The 17790-nt window shown below is 37.1% G+C and overlaps 1 protein-coding gene across 1 annotated transcript; it reads right to left on the bottom strand.

Moving 5' to 3' along the window:
• Positions 1-11184: 11184 nt before the first annotated feature.
• On the bottom strand, positions 11185-17377 carry ube2s (ubiquitin-conjugating enzyme E2S). Its single transcript, XM_083547651.1, has 4 exons — positions 16775-17377; positions 14688-14835; positions 14406-14596; positions 11185-12355 (listed from the first exon to the last, which is right to left on the bottom strand). Exons 1-4 carry the CDS (start codon positions 16775-16777, stop codon positions 12014-12016), a joined length of 684 nt encoding a protein of 227 aa, XP_083403777.1. The 5' UTR covers positions 16778-17377; the 3' UTR covers positions 11185-12013.
• Between the last annotated feature and the right edge of the window lie 413 nt (positions 17378-17790).

Raw genomic sequence — 17790 nt, 5'->3', positions numbered from 1 at the left:
CTTTGTCAATCTCTCTCTCTCTCTCTCTCTCTCTCTCTCTCTCTCTCTCTCTCTCTCTCTCTCTCTCTCTGTGTGTCATTCTCTCTCTCTCTCTCTCTCTCTCTCTCTCTCTCTCTCTCTCTCTCTCTCTCTCTCTCTCTCTCTCTCTCTCTCTCGTTCTCTATGAGAAAGCGCTCAGCCGTTTCTAAACCCCTCAAATTACAGCCTGCGATCACACACTCTGGAGATCAGTACACCAAAGCAAACCGACATAAAGAACACAACCGAAAAGTCGCTTTTTTTATTTTTAGATTTTTTTATAAGAATGTCGCCATAATGTTTTCTTGTTTGCTTAATGCAAAACCAGGCTGCTGAAGGCTATAGTATATAAATGAATGGGAGCTCATCATTAGATCAGAAAATTAAACAAGTAAAAAAAAGTAAGAACTGATTGTCTAATTTGATTTTATTTGCATGGCACTCGTTACAACCATTGTTTCTTTTACAGCGTTACAGAATGAAATAGGTTATGAGTATACATTTTAACGTCATACATTAATTAAGGATTATCCACAATGAGCAAGACAGTGGGGCAGAATTACTATTATAAAGATATGAGGAAAACACTGTGAGGGACCTTGTCTGGGTGAGAGACCCAGAGATTCATTTATTGTTGAGGTTATACATTTTTCCTCTGGCAGTTTTTTGCAAACTGTTCATTTTAAATTCAGTACAGATCTGTCCTTATGGTTCTTAAGTTTAACCTTGCACAGTAACCTCGTAGACCTTTAGACTGTTTATATAGAGCCAGCAGCAAAGTGGTTTCCAAATATTGAGGACTCCATTTACAAGTATGGCATCAGGATGAAACTAGCAGGTCTTGAATGAAGAAGGATACAGGCCTAAGATGATGTCAGTGTTGTTAAATAAAATCAAAGCAGCAGTAGGAAACATGGCTCAAAATGCTGTCATTCGATTCAAATATTTAATCGCAATTAATCGCATGATTGTCGTGAGTTAACTTGTGATTAATTACAACTTAATCACACATTTTATCTGTTCTAAATGTACCTTACAGTACAGATATGGACTCAACATAGAGCATGAAGACAAAATATTCTTGGAAATGTTTTAAATTAATTATGGTGTTTTAAATTACATAAATCATCAGGACACTAAATGGAACTTTTGCTGTGTTTCCACACGGACAGGTTTAATTGTCGGATGTGTGCATCATGGCGGATTTTGGTGCTGATTTGAGACTTGGCGCATCAGTAAAACAAATGTTTAGTAAAATTGTTGGAATTTATGATTTTTGTATATCTCAGTAAAAAAAAAAAAAAGAGCATCAACACAAATGTGTGTTAAAGGTTTTAATTTCCCCTGTTTTATATTAATTTATTTATATTTTTTTTATAAAATGGTCAAACGATAACGCATGCTGCATTAAACGATAAATAATACAATTATTGCCGTTAAATTTCATTTACGTTAACACTATTATTTTTTCTGATTAATTTCACATGTACATAAGTATTCAGACCCTTTGCAACAACAATTAGGTTTAGGTGTCTTCCATTTTTCTTGATGGTTCTACACCTTGACTGGAGTCTATCTGTGAAAAAACTTTATTGAACATTTATTGGACATGATTTGTTAAGGCACACACCTCTTTATAAAAGCCTTACAGCTGAAAATGCATATCGGAGCAAAAACTAAGGGGTCTTGGACTGTTGAAAGGCACAGATTTGGGCAGCACTACAAAAAATTGCTGCTGCACTGGAGATTCCCAGGAGCACAGTAGGCTCCATAATTCTCAAATGGGAGACGTGTGGCAGAAACAGGACTTTTTCAAGAGCTGGTTACCCATCAAACTGAGCAAGTGGGAGAAAGGGGCTTTAGTAAGAGATGATCAAGAATCATATGCTCACTCTGATTGAGCTCCAGAGATCCTGTGTGCATACAGTACAAACTTCCAGAAGGATAACTATTACTGCCGCCCTCCACCGATTTGTTCTTTCTTTCTAGCTCTTCTTTGGCTAAGGTCATTAGGAGCAGCACAGCCAATTTGGCAAAGTTGATTTACATGTGTCCTTTAATGTGTCCTGTGCCAACCACATTGGATGCCCTGCATAAATCAGATTAGCAGAGAGCAACACTACTGTATGACCTGGCCAAAGTGTTTGTAACTGATCTGCAGCAGTTATTTAAATGCAGGCAACAAAATGCCTAAATAAATTTACTATTTGCAACACAGTGAAGTAAGATCTCACCAAAATATAATCAGTGCATCTGCATTCTGCACTTGAGTAGCATGAGGCACTGTACAAAAGTCTTATGCTTTTGCGAAGATGCTCATGCTTTCAAACATGACAGAAATCACTTTTTTCTATAATACTATAAGGAGAAGTAAAAAGTCATAAACGAAGCAATGTCACTTATTTGGTGCAACAGCCCCTTGAATAAAAAATAAATAAATTATTAATCCCAAGAACAATTTGTTTGGTTTTATAAGAAAATTAGCCCAGCCATCACTGTTCATTTATATACTATTGCTTTTTGTTCCTTAAAAACCCAATAGTCTTTATTTTGATTTTGGTCTGAGAGATGCTGTGTTATGTAATATGTTACGTTCTTTGTGACATTGCTAATAAAATAGTGTTTAGAAATCTATTCTTTTTAATCAATGTTCATAGAATGTATTCTAATATTTTGTTGCACAGTACTGTACATGTGGATGCTGTGCTTCAGACAATAAAATGATCATTGTGTAAAATGGTACATGTTGATGGCAGATATTTGGCCTGGGCCAATATGCCTGAAACCCCAGATGGTCACCATGGTCTATAGTATCCTTTAACACTCTCAGACACACTGTAAGGTCCTTAATGTGTTATGTATTTTATTCATTTGCTACTATGATATATTGCTATTATTACCTTGTCTTTTGAAAAAAAAGTAATGAGGACAAGTTTAGGTACCTGGCTCCTCCACCTTCTCCACCTCTTCACCCTGCAACCGCACCACTCCACTGCCCTCCCTCTCATTCACACACATGTACTCTGTCTTACTCCTACTGACTTTCATTCCCCTTCTCTCCAGCGCATATCTCCAGCTCTCCAGGCTCTTCTCAACCTGCTCCCTACTCTCACCACAAATCACAATATCATCCACAAACATCATAGTCCATGGAGACTCCTGTCTGGCCTCGTCCTTCAACCTGTCCATCAACACTGCAAACAGGAAAGGGCTCAGAGCTGATCCTTGATGCAGTCCAACGTTCACCTTGAACCAGTCTGTCGTTCCTACTGCACACTTCACTGCTGTCACACTGTCCTCATACATGTCCTGCACCACCCTCACATACTTCTCACACACCTGAAATCCTCATTTAATACAACTCTCCTGTTGGCACCCTGTCGTACGCTTTCTCTCAATCCAAGTAGAAACCAGATTACACCCCATAAAAAAACTGAAGAGTTTCCATTGAGGGGGACTTTTAATTTTACTTTACTTCTTCTTCTTCTTTCGGCTTCTCCCATTAGTGGTCGCCACAGCGGATCATCCGTTTCCATACCCCCCCTGTCCTCTACATCTGCCTCTTTCACCCCAACTACCTGCATGTCTTCCTTCACCACATCCATGAACCTCCTCCTTGGTATTCCTCTTTTCCTCCTTTCTGGTGGCTCCATCCTCAGCATTGAAAATTTTATTTACCTTCACTACATTTCAAAATCAAATGTCTTGTTACTTAACTACATTTTTATGAGTGGATAAAAATGTAACTGCTCAAGCACACAGCAAGTCACCAATCAGAGTAGAGTGCACGCTCTGTTTTTTCGCTTTGGGGGAATCTATTTAGCACGAACATACAGTTCAGCATCAGTTCGACAGCAAGCCGAAGATTTTAAGAGGAATAAATGATGGAAGAAACTCCTGACTTTAACTTTCCACAGCACCCGTGTCCTTATTTGTGTGATTTTTCTGAAGTAGTTGAAAAGTAGGTTTTGGGCTCATGATGATTATAATAGATATCAATCAGTGTTTGACTCATTATAATATTAATTGCGATATAAAATTGCAGGTGTTAATAACTAACAATAGATTAAATAAAAAGGGGCTTAAGTAATAATGACAAACTAAATATCATTCTAAAGGGTTAAGCTTAACCATCGATTTTGGATCACTGTTTTTCAATGGAACACTTATAACTAATGTATTTGCTGAATTTGTGTAAGAAGTACACAACAGGTTTATTTGTAAAGATAAATGTCCACTGAACAACGAACCGTAAAGCATTTTTGGTCCAACGAAACAATAGTGCTGTAATTTAAATGGTAACTGAGTAACTTTCGCATAAAAACAACATCTCGGTGGTAAAAAAAAAAAAAAAAAAATATGGCTGGTAGAATAATTTGTTAGATAAAAAATGAGAACACCCACTAAAAAAAAGTCAAAGATAAGTACAATCTTATTGGTGATCAAACCGAACTATACATGTGTTTGTGGAGACGTTTTGCTATGCACCACCTATCAAACTTTTATTCCCAGCCAGAAACATTATGGGAACAGCATGCTTGATGAAAAATATAGCCAATTAGTGCAGGATTCTGACGATATATGAGATATATGAGCGAGTTCTTAGTTTTATTACTCTTTAGAAGCTCTTAGTGGATTCAAAAAGGCACGTGATGTGCACTGTGACGCACCTGGCATGAAGTGGAAACAGTGTTTGCAAGAAATAAAAAAGACAATCAAAAAGTGAACAGTCAAAATGAGTGATGACCGCGACCTGGTGATCTGCATGAGAATGGAAAATCTGAGCCTATTTTACATCTGTGAGGGGGAGGGAGAAAAGGACCAGATCAGTCTCAAATAAATGTTCGTAGGCATCTCATTTTTCATAATATTTGAAATGATGAAACTTGATACATGTGGCTTTTAACCCAATGGTTTTCTGATTGCTCCAGGTTTCCAGATGTCATGTATTTATATATGAAATAAATTGTAAAAAAATTTTAATGAGAGACATTTGTATTCAAAGCTTTTCAGTGTCTATCTTTTTGAGCAATATCAACTCTGGATGATGGATAGTAAACCCCAAAGTGTCTTCTTTCCAAATAAACCTAAGTTGTGTATGTTGCATATTACTGTCATGATCTGTTAAAATGACATTTAAGTAGGACATTTTCAGCTGTGGGTACCAAAAGTGGGGGCGCCGGATAACAGGTTAATAGATTGGTTTGCTAAGAGTAACAGTAATGTCTTTTCACATAAACTGAGTTGAGTCGTGTGACAAAAATTATATAAGGAATATTGTAGCCATTATAAATCATAGTACGTTGGATACTTAGGTACATTTGTATATATATATATATATATATATATATATATATATATATATATATATATATATATATATATATATATATATATTACATCAATCTGTTGCTTCTAATCTAACATAGAAATTAAAGCAAAGTGAAGCAAAAGAGAGACCAAATCAACCAACCATTACAAAACAACAGACAGAATGCTAATACACCAGTATGGTGATTGCATTAAAACATGGCATGCAAATTATTAATACATGTCAGAAACAGAAAAGCCTGTTTGTGAAAAAACAAAGACTCAATGGATATGACTGTGTCCCAAAGATACCACTATAGTAGTTTTCAGCACTCTGATCCTCACAAAACTCAAAGCTGAACATGCTAGCAATAAGCAGCAGGCAGAAATGGTTGTATTGCCATCCCAGAAGGATTTCAGCCAGAAATTCCCAGCACCTGCTGATAACATTGTGTCACAGCCTTCAGATCAAGTCAAGTCAAGTCAAGAGGCTTTTATTGTCATTTCTACTATACACAGTGGTACACAGTAAAAACGAGACAACGTTCCTCCGGAACCCTGGTGCTACACTAAACAATAACATAAAACTACAACACAACACAACACAAGCTACATAAAGTGCATCGAGTGCAACCTGGTGCAAACAGTACAGACAGACAACACAAGACAAGACCCAAAACCAAGATAGCGCCGACCAGTAAACCTACTGTATACTTGCTTATACAGTACTGTGAACTGTAAAAACTATACCTGGGAGTAAATATAAGAACACAATGTAGTGCAAAAATACAGCAGCAGTCAAGATGTGCAGAAGACAGCATGTAAACAGTGTAGTATAATATAACAATATTCAGATATTCATCCTCTCCAGTCGGATGTCATTGAAGCACCATTGTAGCTCAGTGGCTAAGACTTCATGTGATTTCAAGCCCCCGCTATCGCCAAGCTGCCACTCTTGGGCCCTTGAGCAAGGCCCTTAACCCTCTGTGCACCAGGGGGGCCGTATCATAGCTGACCCTACATTCTGACCCCAGGTTTCTAACAAACTGGGATATGCAAAGAAAAGAATTTCACTGTGCTGTAATGTATATGTGACTAAGGTTATTCTTTTTCTTCACAGTAGCTGCGACTGTACAGTCCTTTAAAGTAGAAGCATTTTGTTGTGTTGGAAATGAAGGCAGAAAAGCTTTACTGAGGGATGTTCAGCACTGTAAAATCACCTTTTTTTTTTTAAATAGCACATTTTAATGAAATCTTACATCTTGACATCTTACTGTGTCAGGTGCAACTTCCAGTCAGAGGTCTTGGAAAACAATTAGCTGTCATAAAGGTGAGCCTGATCTTTAACACAACATAGAGGTCATGTGTATTTTGTAATCAGAGGGAATGCAATAATTAACAGTTAACTAACATTAACAGTTAATTCGTATTGCTTGCTTTGCAGTACTGATATTCTGTACAGACTCATTTAATTGTTTGACTACAAATACAATAAATAATAATATCAAACACATTTCCATAACAAATCAAATGTACTGCTTGTAGCCACTGTGCTCTTGGGAATTTTCAGTGCAGCAGAATTTTTTGCAGTCTTCCCCAGATCTGTGGCTTGCAACAATCCTGTCAACGTTGCAACATTTTGAAATTACTTTGAATATCTGCACAATGGCAAAATAGAGATTTATAAACTGTAAGAAGCATAAAAAAAAATCCTGGCAAAATTTTGATGGTCTGGAAGAAAAAGGTTTTTGTAATACTTAAATACTTAAATACTTAAATCCATTCTAAAAAAAAATAAAAATAAAAAAACCCTCATCCACAGCCAACTCTCATCTCGCAATGTGAACAGTAGACGAACAGGAGCCTGGCTGCTTGTGAATCGACGGAACGCTGTACTAAAATACATTTTGAGAGTTTTTTTCTGTTACATGACTTTAACATTTTTTAAACCATTAAATCAATACAACTTTGTCTACCACCATCTGTACAGTGTGGAAAGCTGGGATTCACAGTTTCTACAAATGTAATCTATTAGGATTATGTCTTTCACTGGCACATAATCAATCATTTAACTTGCAATTAATACAACTTTAGGCTGCAATACAAACTGACTGCTTTTTTTTTTTTTCCATGTATGTCAAACTGGTGTATCATCTATCTATCATGACCTTTCCCTAAAGCCAGAGAGTTCGTACAAACCATTTCTAAACAGATTTTTGGAAAAATATAGGCCAGCTAATTTTCTTATAATGTAATATAGACAGAACTAGAAGTTTTAAAACCAGAACCAAGATGCCACAACATCCAAAAGGTCAATTAGGCCAGTCATCCATTTCACTTATTGGTTATTATATTTGAAATAGTAAACTGCCAGTGTTAAAGACTAGGATTTATTTCATTTCGACATTTATAGCATTTGGCAAACACCATTATTCAACTTACATTTACCATATCCATGCATCTGAGCACCTGTGGGATTAAGGCCCTTGCTCAGGGGCTCAAGGAGTGGCAACTTGGTGTGGCTGGGATTTGATCTCACAACCTTCTGGATCAATGTCCAAACCAGAAATCTAACGAGATTTTCCATTTGCAGATTTAGTTTGTATTTGGTTGTAGTATTTTCTCTGCAATTGTGATGGCTTCTGGAACACAAAAACGCAGTCCTTTTTAATTCAAATGCCTCAGAAGCATTTAAAAAGATATACAGTGAGGAAAATAAGTATTTGAACACCCTGCTATTTTGCAAGTTCTCCCACTTAGAAATCATGGAGGGGTCTGAAATTGTCATCGTAGGTGGATGTCCACTGTGAGAGACATAATCTAAAAAAAAAAATCCAGAAATCACAATATATGATTTTTAAACTATTTATTTGTATGATACAGCTGCAAATAAGTATTTGAACACCTGTCTATCAGCTAGAATTCTGACCCTCAAAGACCTGTTAGTCTGCCTTTAAAATGTCCACCTCCACTACATTTATTATCCTAAATTAGATGCACCTGTTTGAGGTCGTTAGCTGCATAAAAACACCTGTCCACCCCATACAATCAGTAAGAATCCAACTACTAACATGGCCAAGACCAAAGAGCTGTCCAAAGACACTAGAGACAAAATTGTACACCTCCACAAGGCTGGAAAGGGCTACGGGGAAATTGCCAAGCAGCTTGGTGAAAAAAGGTCCACTGTTGGAGCAATGATTAGAAAATGGAAGAAGGTAAACATGACTGTCAGTCTCCCTCGGACTGGGGCTCCATGCAAGATCTCACCTCGTGGGGTCTCAATGATCCTAAGGAAGGTGAGAAATCAGCCCAGAACTACATGGGAGGCGCTGGTCAATGACCTGAAAAGAGCTGGGACCACCGTTTCCAAGGTTACTGTTGGTAATACACTAAGACGTCATGGTTTGAAATCATGCATGGCACGGAAGGTTCCCCTGCTTAAACCAGCACATGTCCAGGCACGTCTTAAGTTTGCCAATGACTATTTGGATGATCCAGAGGAGTCATGGGAGAAAGTCATGTGGTCAGATGAGACCAAAATAGAACTTTTGGGTCATATTTCCACTAAACGTGTTTGGAGGAAGAAGAATGATGAGTACCATCCCAAGAACACCATCCCTACTGTGAAGCATGGGGGTGGTAGCATCATGCTTTGGGGGTGTTTTTCTGCACATGGGACAGGGTGACTGCACTGTATTAAGGAGAGGATGACCGGGGCCATGTATTGCGAGATTTTGGGGAACAACCTCCTTCCCTCAGTTAGAGCATTGAAGATGGGTCGAGGCTGGGTCTTCCAACATGACAATGACCCGAAGCACACAGCCAGGATAACCAAGGAGTGGCTCTGTAAGAAGCATATCAAGGTTCTGGCGTGGCCTAGCCAGTCTCCAGACCTAAACCCAATAGAGAATCTTTGGAGGGAGCTCAAACTCCGTGTTTCTCAGCGACAGGCCAGAAACCTGACTGATCTAGAGAAGATCTGTGTGGAGGAGTGGGCCAAAATCCCTCTTGCAGTGTGTGCAAACCTGGTGAAAAACTACAGAAAACGTTTGACCTCTGTAATTGCAAACAAAGGCTACTGTACCAAATATTAACATTGACTTTCTCAGGTGTTCAAATACTTATTTGCAGCTGTATCATACAAATAAATAGTTAAAAAAATCATACATTGTGATTTCTGGATTTTTTTTTTAGATTATGTCTCTCACAGTGGACATGCACCTACGATGACAATTTCAGACCCCTCCATGATTTCTAAGTGGGAGAACTTGCAAAATAGCAGGGTGTTCAAATACTTATTTTCCTCACTGTATATACTTATTAAACTTGAAAACATACACAATTTCAGGGGTATAAAAAAAGAAAGTGGGGTTAGTGCAGTGTCGCGGTGGCTACTTGACTCCGTACAGGAAATTAGATTTGATTTGCGCATGCATGAAAACGATAAAGGATCCATAACGCTAGCGTTAGCCGCTAACCACTTCCAACACTAGCGTTATGGATTTTTTAGTGTTTTATTTCCAACGTCAACAATTTCACTTAAAAGGTAAAAATCATGAAAATTCTTCCAATTATATATTATATTTGAAAAACGCACGCATACACATTTACATACACATCTGCATCAACCCAACAGGGTCTAACAAATGTAAACGATTTAATTACATTTTTCAATTAATTTAATTACTCAATTTAATCAATATAATGAAGTGTATTGTATTCATTTAATTTAATTTGTTAAAAAATATTTTATGTTATTTTTAACAAGCAGGCATTATTTAAAATGGTTTTAAAAAAAAAAAAAAAAACGACAAGCCATTTTGTTTTGCACTTGTTTCGAACCCTGACTCAAAAGCCGATGTACGTGAATTGTCCCTTTACACCAGTAATATGTAGTGTACATACCGTTACTCACAACAAGCAATACATTAAGCCCAACTTCTTGCTTCACTTAAACAAGGATTGTATGCCTTGTTAATTTTCTTAATTTGTTTTTATTACTAGACCATACAAACATTAACTTATTAAAATGAACATAATATAATTTAAATAAACCTTTTATTTAAATCACATCGGAAACTGCCTCAGCTGTGATCTTATAGAAAAGTAATCAACACATTCACACTAAAAACTCAGCAGTGGTTGGTACAACTTGATTTAACATATGAGAAAAATAAAAACAAAATAGCATCCAACACTCATGTAACCGAAGATACTTTATTTTTAATTTAAATAACTTAAATGGACACAAGTGCCCCAAAGCCCACACAGAACCTCACAAAATGGTAAAAGGTTACCCGTATGCATGGTCTTAGCAGAGCCCAGAGCCATTAAAAGAGAGCTTCGAGAACTGTTGGGCCCCCCGTGCTGACAAAACGGACATTGTTAGATGTGCACTGAACGTAAATGCGACGATACACGAGTGACCGGTTGAGACGTTCCCTTGCTAAGAGCAACATGGCTGGAATCAACTCTAATGTACACGTTTAAGAGGCCTTACATCGAGACATTTTTTTTCTAAAAACAAGTCACATTATTGGATAAAAAAAAAAAGGAAAAAAAAAAAAAAAAAAGTGTACAATGATTGTGGAACAGCACAAATGCATCTTAAGTGGAAATGGGGCCGTCTCATTCTAGATATAAAAATGTATTTTTTAAGACCTCGAGCTGCCCTTTCTGTTAATGGACATGATCTGCGACCAAAAAAACAAAAAAACAAACAAAAAAAAAACACGTACATGGCTTAAAATATAAAGTGTGTAGAACAGACAACATAAAAGCACAAACAGTGGGGGGGGGGGGGAAAAGCAACCACATTTTAACCCATTCTATGCTTTCCCTATATATATATATATATTTTTTTTTTTTTTCTTACTCTAACTCAATACACAGCTGTAGAATATTTTAGTGGGTGCGAAGATGCACTTTAGATCTAACTTTTGTAAAAAATAAAAATATATCACCAATTGGACATTAAACTTGCATGGGATCCATGTTAAGCAGGATGGAACTCCCAGGATCATCTTACTCATGTCTGTAAAACACCTGCAAATGTAAGATTCGTATATTTCATTGAAATCCGAGGTTCTGGGTGGGATGTTTTGATAGTCGTTGTGTGCTAATGAAACTTAAACAATGAAGCCCTGGAGAACATTTCCACTGATGCAAAAACAAATTAGTGAAAATGTCATTCCCTCAGATTTCATACACATGAAAAACAGGAGCTGGTGCCTATACGAAGTGCCCTACACATATGGCACTGGTTGGTGGAGATCTAGAGGACTTTTTTGTTTTTTTTTTAAAGCGCTGGTGTTGCTTTAATGAGGGCAAACCTACCCATCTCGACGCTGAGATATCCCCTTTAACCCCAGGGTCTAAATACTGTCATAGTGAACGGTTATTTGAGAGATTTCCAGGGGCCATAAATACATGCTTGAATGAAAACTGTTCCTTTTCCACGTGTGATCACTCAATAGTCGTTATAAACGTTGGAAACCTGAGAGCAAAGTCTGAATTGAAGAAACCTTGATGAAAGGACATGAGTAGAATGTGCGAATCACAGAACCAATAAAAAGGAGATTTTTCTAGAAATCATAAAAAGGAGAAAATATGGTCTGAATTCAATATTCATATTAACAAAAAAAAGAAAAGGAAAAAAAAAAGAAAGAAAAAGGATGATTCACTATTATAGTCGCCTTAAAGCTCGTTTTTTGTCCGTTTTCTTTTTAGCAACTCCGGTATTATTGCTACTGCTTGTACCACTGGCACTGCTACCATTTGTGCCATTGGTTGTAGCAACAGTATTCGCAGCGCCAGCTGTAATTGCACGTTTGCTCGGATCTCCTGCGTGTTTCTTGGGCTGTGGTCCATCGGGCTCTGGAGCTCCCGAGCTTCCTCCCATAGCGTGGATCTCGGTTAATAGGTGGGCACGAGAGGCATATTCTGCATAGTCCTCCAACAGTAACCTCCCGGCCTCTTCATTTAGAGCTGACTCTGGATTTGGATGAATCAGTAAGCATTTAATGGTCTGCGGAAGAGGAGAGAAAGAGTATGATGAGTTTTTGGAAAAGGAGGGAGGCCTCCAATAACAAACACTAAATCCAAAAGCAGCAAATAACAGCAACATTAAACGATTACATTTTTTTCTTACTGTTGTGGTTTTCGCGTTTCTCCGTTCATTTTTATTTTAAAGCCTTTGTGTACTACAACAGCTAAATTATGTTTTCAAACGTGATTTACTGCGGCTTTTTTAATACATTCAAATGCTTGTTTTCCATGTTTGTATATTTATGCATATATAATTTAATTATTATGCAAAATTAAATAAATTATATATTCTAAATGCATTTATCTTGTACAATGTCTTTTTTCAACAAAAATTGTCAAAACAATGTTGTATTCTGTTTTGATTTTTTGCAGACTCGTGACTGCAATTACCATTAAAAATAATACACATGTTGATTTAAACTAATTCCTTCACCTTGCATACTCAAGTGCTGTTTTTTTGTTTTGTTTTTCTTTTGGTAGGGGGCTTAAGAAACATTACTAAACAGATAGGGACCGGAAAAGTGTTTGTAAGTCGAGAAGAGTGAGACTTGCGTGTCTCGCATTGAGCGTTATCAAATCTGAATTGCGTGCACGGATTTTGAAAGTTTTCTTGAATATATTTCGATTTTCTTTTTTTTTCTTATTTCTTGCATTTTTTTGGGGTGGCCGTGGACGTGTTCGTACCTCCGAAAAGCCGTTAGTCGGGCATTTGTAGGTTCGTAGGCTACAACTAACGATTATTTTGATAATCGATTAATCGGATAATTAATTTGTGAGCTGCAAGGAGCAATTAAACAATGAAAACTGTTATGGATGGAGAATATAGCTGGTAATTAGCGAGGTGAACCATATGGTTAAGCAAATAATTGAAAACATCCACTATAGGCCTCCGAATTGGGGGAGGAGTGAAAAAGCAAACAAAAACAAACAAACAAACCAAAAAAATAAATCACATGGTGCAAATGCGTTTCAATAGAGGTAGAAAGCAGACATGCTTTCAGTCTGCCACAATTCAACCATGATAAAATATCTTTTGATTTTCAGTGTTCCATGTGAAATCTATTGAACACAAGGGACTGGATTATTCATTACCATTACGAGGGCTTTAAATATACAGAGCAATGTATTGAAAGAAAACATTTTTTTTAAATCTTTCTTTAGTTTTGTAGTCATTCAGCCTTTTATATGCAATAATAAGAATAATGCCGTAATGGTTCACCGGTCAGTCTGGTAACAACAGAAACAGACCTGATGCAGGTCATGTTCTGATTTATCACCCATGCATGCACACATTTTAACTGCTGCTGTAAATTTAATGGGATTGTATGCAGTTTTATTTAAGCGTAGAAATGCAATTTTGCATACAACCCCTAGCGGTCGAAAAGTGTAACAGCATGTAACGTGATAATGAACAGCTTCCATACTATTTAATGACCATGATATTTGCATAATTAAAATGGTAATTATTGATTTTGTGCTCACAAAATCGACTCGGATTGTGCCTTATTTAAAGATTTCTCTCATGCAGCTTCGCAGAGGGAGTCATTTGTTTTTAAGGAATTACTAAAAAATATGTCCTGACTGATGAGTGGTTCATCAGTGCAGTTTGTTTATCAATTATTTATAATATGGATTTCCATAACATTGTAAAGCTCTAAAGGTAACTGGGGCAAAAGCATGCGTGTGCACACAAAATATTATTCAATGAAAATCATTTCCATAACAAATTGCTCATGTAAAAAGTGCAATAGTGTCTGCATTGTTTTCTGTGATGTTACATCTCCTGAGACCTATTGTTCCATGTCATCTGTAATAAGCAGCATTTCGAGCAGAATACTGTGCTTTTTAATTGAAAACTGTTTACCATATATAACCATTTGAAAACGTCTGTTCATGCAAATGACTGTGGCTGTACACGATCACACCAATTTACGAGTGGGATTAACAATAACCAGTATGTAGCGCTCTGGGTACGTAGGTCCAAATAATACCAAGTTTGTTATATCAAATTGTTCATCTGTTCTACTTACCAGTAATACATGTCTGAGGCCGAGCTCTGCCTTCCAGTCTCTCTTCAGTACATTGACACAGATCTCACCCTTGTGGCCAACATTTGGATGAAATATCTTGGTCAGGAAATAGCCCCGGGGTGGTACGGCAGGAAAATCCTTCCCCAAGACCAAACGCATTCTGAACACTCCTCCTGCATACGGGGTTCCTTCTGTTCAAGACAAACACAATGTGCAAATAAGAAACCTCTTGTGGTTAAAATATTTAACAGAGAACATGAAGACAAGACAAAGAATTACTACCTGGCCCCTCAATGGCAGTGTGAAGTTCTGTGATGTCTTCCTCGCTGGGGTAAATTTTTATTCCCTCTGGTGGGTCTGCTGCCAGTGCAGACACTTCTTTATACACCAGTCTTAAAACTTGGGGAGGCAGGTTCTCCACATTCGAGTTCTGCACACAATAAAATGTTTAAAAGGTTTGTGTTAGGGGGGAGAGAGATTTGCGTGGGTTTCAGACACGTCACCTACAATTTAAGTGAAGCTAACTGAGAATTTTTTCACTCTGTATTTTCGCCGAAAATGAAAACGGACCACAGCTGGATTAGAAAAAAGTGGTATTTCTGATGCTTAGTTAAGAGAGTGGGATGACAGAGGTGTGTGATATGAAAATTGCTTCCAGGTGCAGCGGTGGGCACAGTGATGATGAGAGCAAGGAAATTTCTACAAGGTGGTTTAAAATGTATCTTCATGCCCAAATCAATGGCCATTTTACCCTGGGGAGAGCTGGATTAAGGGGAGGTACGTATTGATCGTTTTATTTCTGTGCACAGTGTAAAACAAAAACGGTTATTTAAACACAAACATGGCTTGTCCTCCATCTATTTACGCACTTCGTTTCTTTTCACTTGATTGCCTTTGCTTATATTACAGTATCTCGAACATCTCCACACATGCTAGTTATATTATTATGTTTTTATTGTATAAAAACATAATAAAAGAGAATGTAAAGATATAAAAAGTGTGTGTGTGTGTGTGGAGGGGGAGAGAGGCGATAAGCGGAGGGATAACTTTTTTTACTATCCCTCCTGCACACTATGTATCCCTAAACTTTAAAATGTGTTACTTTTTCTTCTTTGCTTATCTTAATTTTCGTCACAATCTTCGCTTTCTGGCTTTGATTCCCCACCTAGCAGCGGTGTCTTGAGCTCATATCTCAATTTTTTGCTCGTGTATCAAAGCAAAAAAATCGACAGAGTGACCGCTCGTATCTCAAAAAACTCGTATGTCGAGGTACCACTGTAAGTATAGTAATAATATATAAGTATAGTATAGTAAAGTAAGTGGCAACCCACAAGTTCTTTTTTTGAGTCTGCCTCAGACTTTCAGTGCATTTTTTTATTATTAAAATTACAAAAATAAATCCAAGGGTAAAAAAAAGAAAAGAAAACTTTTTTTAAATCAATTTCATTCATGCCGACTTGGTTAATTACTCAGCTTAATCAATATAACTAAAGGTCCATTGCATAATAGTTTTTACACTTTATATTTTTCTTTATTTTATCTTTTTGAATTTTATTCCTATTCACATGTTGGAAAGCCAGAAGCATTTTACTACATCTTGTACTCAGTATGAGTATGTATGGAGTAAAAAAAAAGAAAAAAAAAAAGATTGAATAACTCAATTAATATGCAAATATTAGTATTAGTTTACTGGCTACGTCATGCATATATTAGTTCTCTTCCCCTAAAGTTACATGGTGATGCTGGTACTTTTATTAAGAATAACCATGTCCTTTTTTTCCTTCTGTTTAATACAGAAAATTTATTCCATTGTGGTTCAGTTTAAGTTAAAAATATATATATTTAACTAAAGTTCAATTGAATTTAATTTTAATAAGTTTAGTGGAGGGAATAAAAGGTCAATGGATATTGACCTGAACAAAAAACGTAACAAAAAAATAACACACACATGCAAAGAAAGTTTCCGTACTGAATAATGACATGGTTTACTTTTGTTTTAATGAAGTTTCTTTTTTGTTCCACTTTATTGAGTGCTGTTACTTTACTACATTCTGCCCCTGTGCCCACTGGTACAGCCAAACTGTTCTCTGGTAACTGAGCCCATAGAGCTCACAGTCCCGAGTGACTGCTGAACAAATCATTATAAAACTAAACTAAATATTAGATGAGGGTGAACTTTTGCTGAGTAAATTCTGCTAGACTATTCCCCATGTCCTATTGACGTCGTTTATCGTTCACTAACTAAAGTTAGAAAAGTTAGCCAATGCTAGCTAACCGCACTACCGGAGTATTATGGGATGTAGCTGGTATAATACACATAAAACAAAATAATGTGTTAACAGCAGTAGAAATGGCCGTCTTGTGCTTACCATGTCGAGTGTAGTTATAAAAGTGAAGATGAATCCAGTCCAAACAGCAGCTCGCTCCGAGACTCACCGGTCGGTCGGTCGGTGGGGGGAGGAGGTTTGATGCTAACGTTAGCTAGCTGTATATTAAGTTACACTATAGCTAGCAGCGCTCCAGGACAGTGACAGGGTCCAACATACCGTCAATTAATGCCAACGTGTTTCAAATAATACAAAGGAAAAGTCTTGTTGGATTATAAAAAAAGAAAACACCAGTGAGTGTTTGCTCGGCTAGCGAAATTCGATATATAAAAACCCAGCTAGCGGTACAGCTAACGCTAACTCTGTTGGTCTTGCTAGTTTTCTCGACGCGAGAAGTTTCCTCTAGAGCTCAGCAACGTGGATTAAACAGTTACATATAAAACGTGTTGGTTTTTTTTAAAGCGTATCTTGTAATGCACTGTGTTTAACCACTGAGCGTCTCGGTATTTAGCAAGCTAGTGGTTTTGACACAGGAACAAAAATACGAACACGTTAAAAAAAAAAAAAAAAAAAAGAAGCCGCATCTAACCAATCACCGTGTGATATAGGAACAACCAACCGGTCGAACCAATTAAATAACGTCCCACTGCGACGTCACTGCTCTTCGTAGCCTCACAAACCGGCAGAAGTGGCGAATGCGAAAAATGCTCCTACCTGATTGGTGCGTTTGAAAAACTCAGTCCCGCACTAAACCCGTCCCACGGTACAGCGTTGACATTAGTTCCGGTTGTGTTTAAGACAAGTAGCAGTGAAGGTTCAATCTTGTGCAAATGTATAAACTTATCATTAATTTTTTACTTTAAACAAGGATTTCCTACCCCTAATTGATTAATTGTGTTGTACAGCCAAACAAAATGGGGTTGGAATTATTTCCCAAACCAATAAAAACAAAACAAAATAAAGGTGCTACATGGCAGAACCAGTAAACTTAAGCCCTAATCGGACATGATTTTTTTCACAATGAAAGAAGCTGGAATTCTTTCTTCGCATATCACAAT

This window comes from Silurus aristotelis (genome assembly GCF_946808225.1).
Source record: "Silurus aristotelis genome assembly, chromosome: 1".
NCBI lineage: Eukaryota > Metazoa > Chordata > Actinopteri > Siluriformes > Siluridae > Silurus > Silurus aristotelis.
Note: the sequence above shows the minus strand (reverse complement) of the source record. Positions and strands in the feature narration are given on the sequence as shown.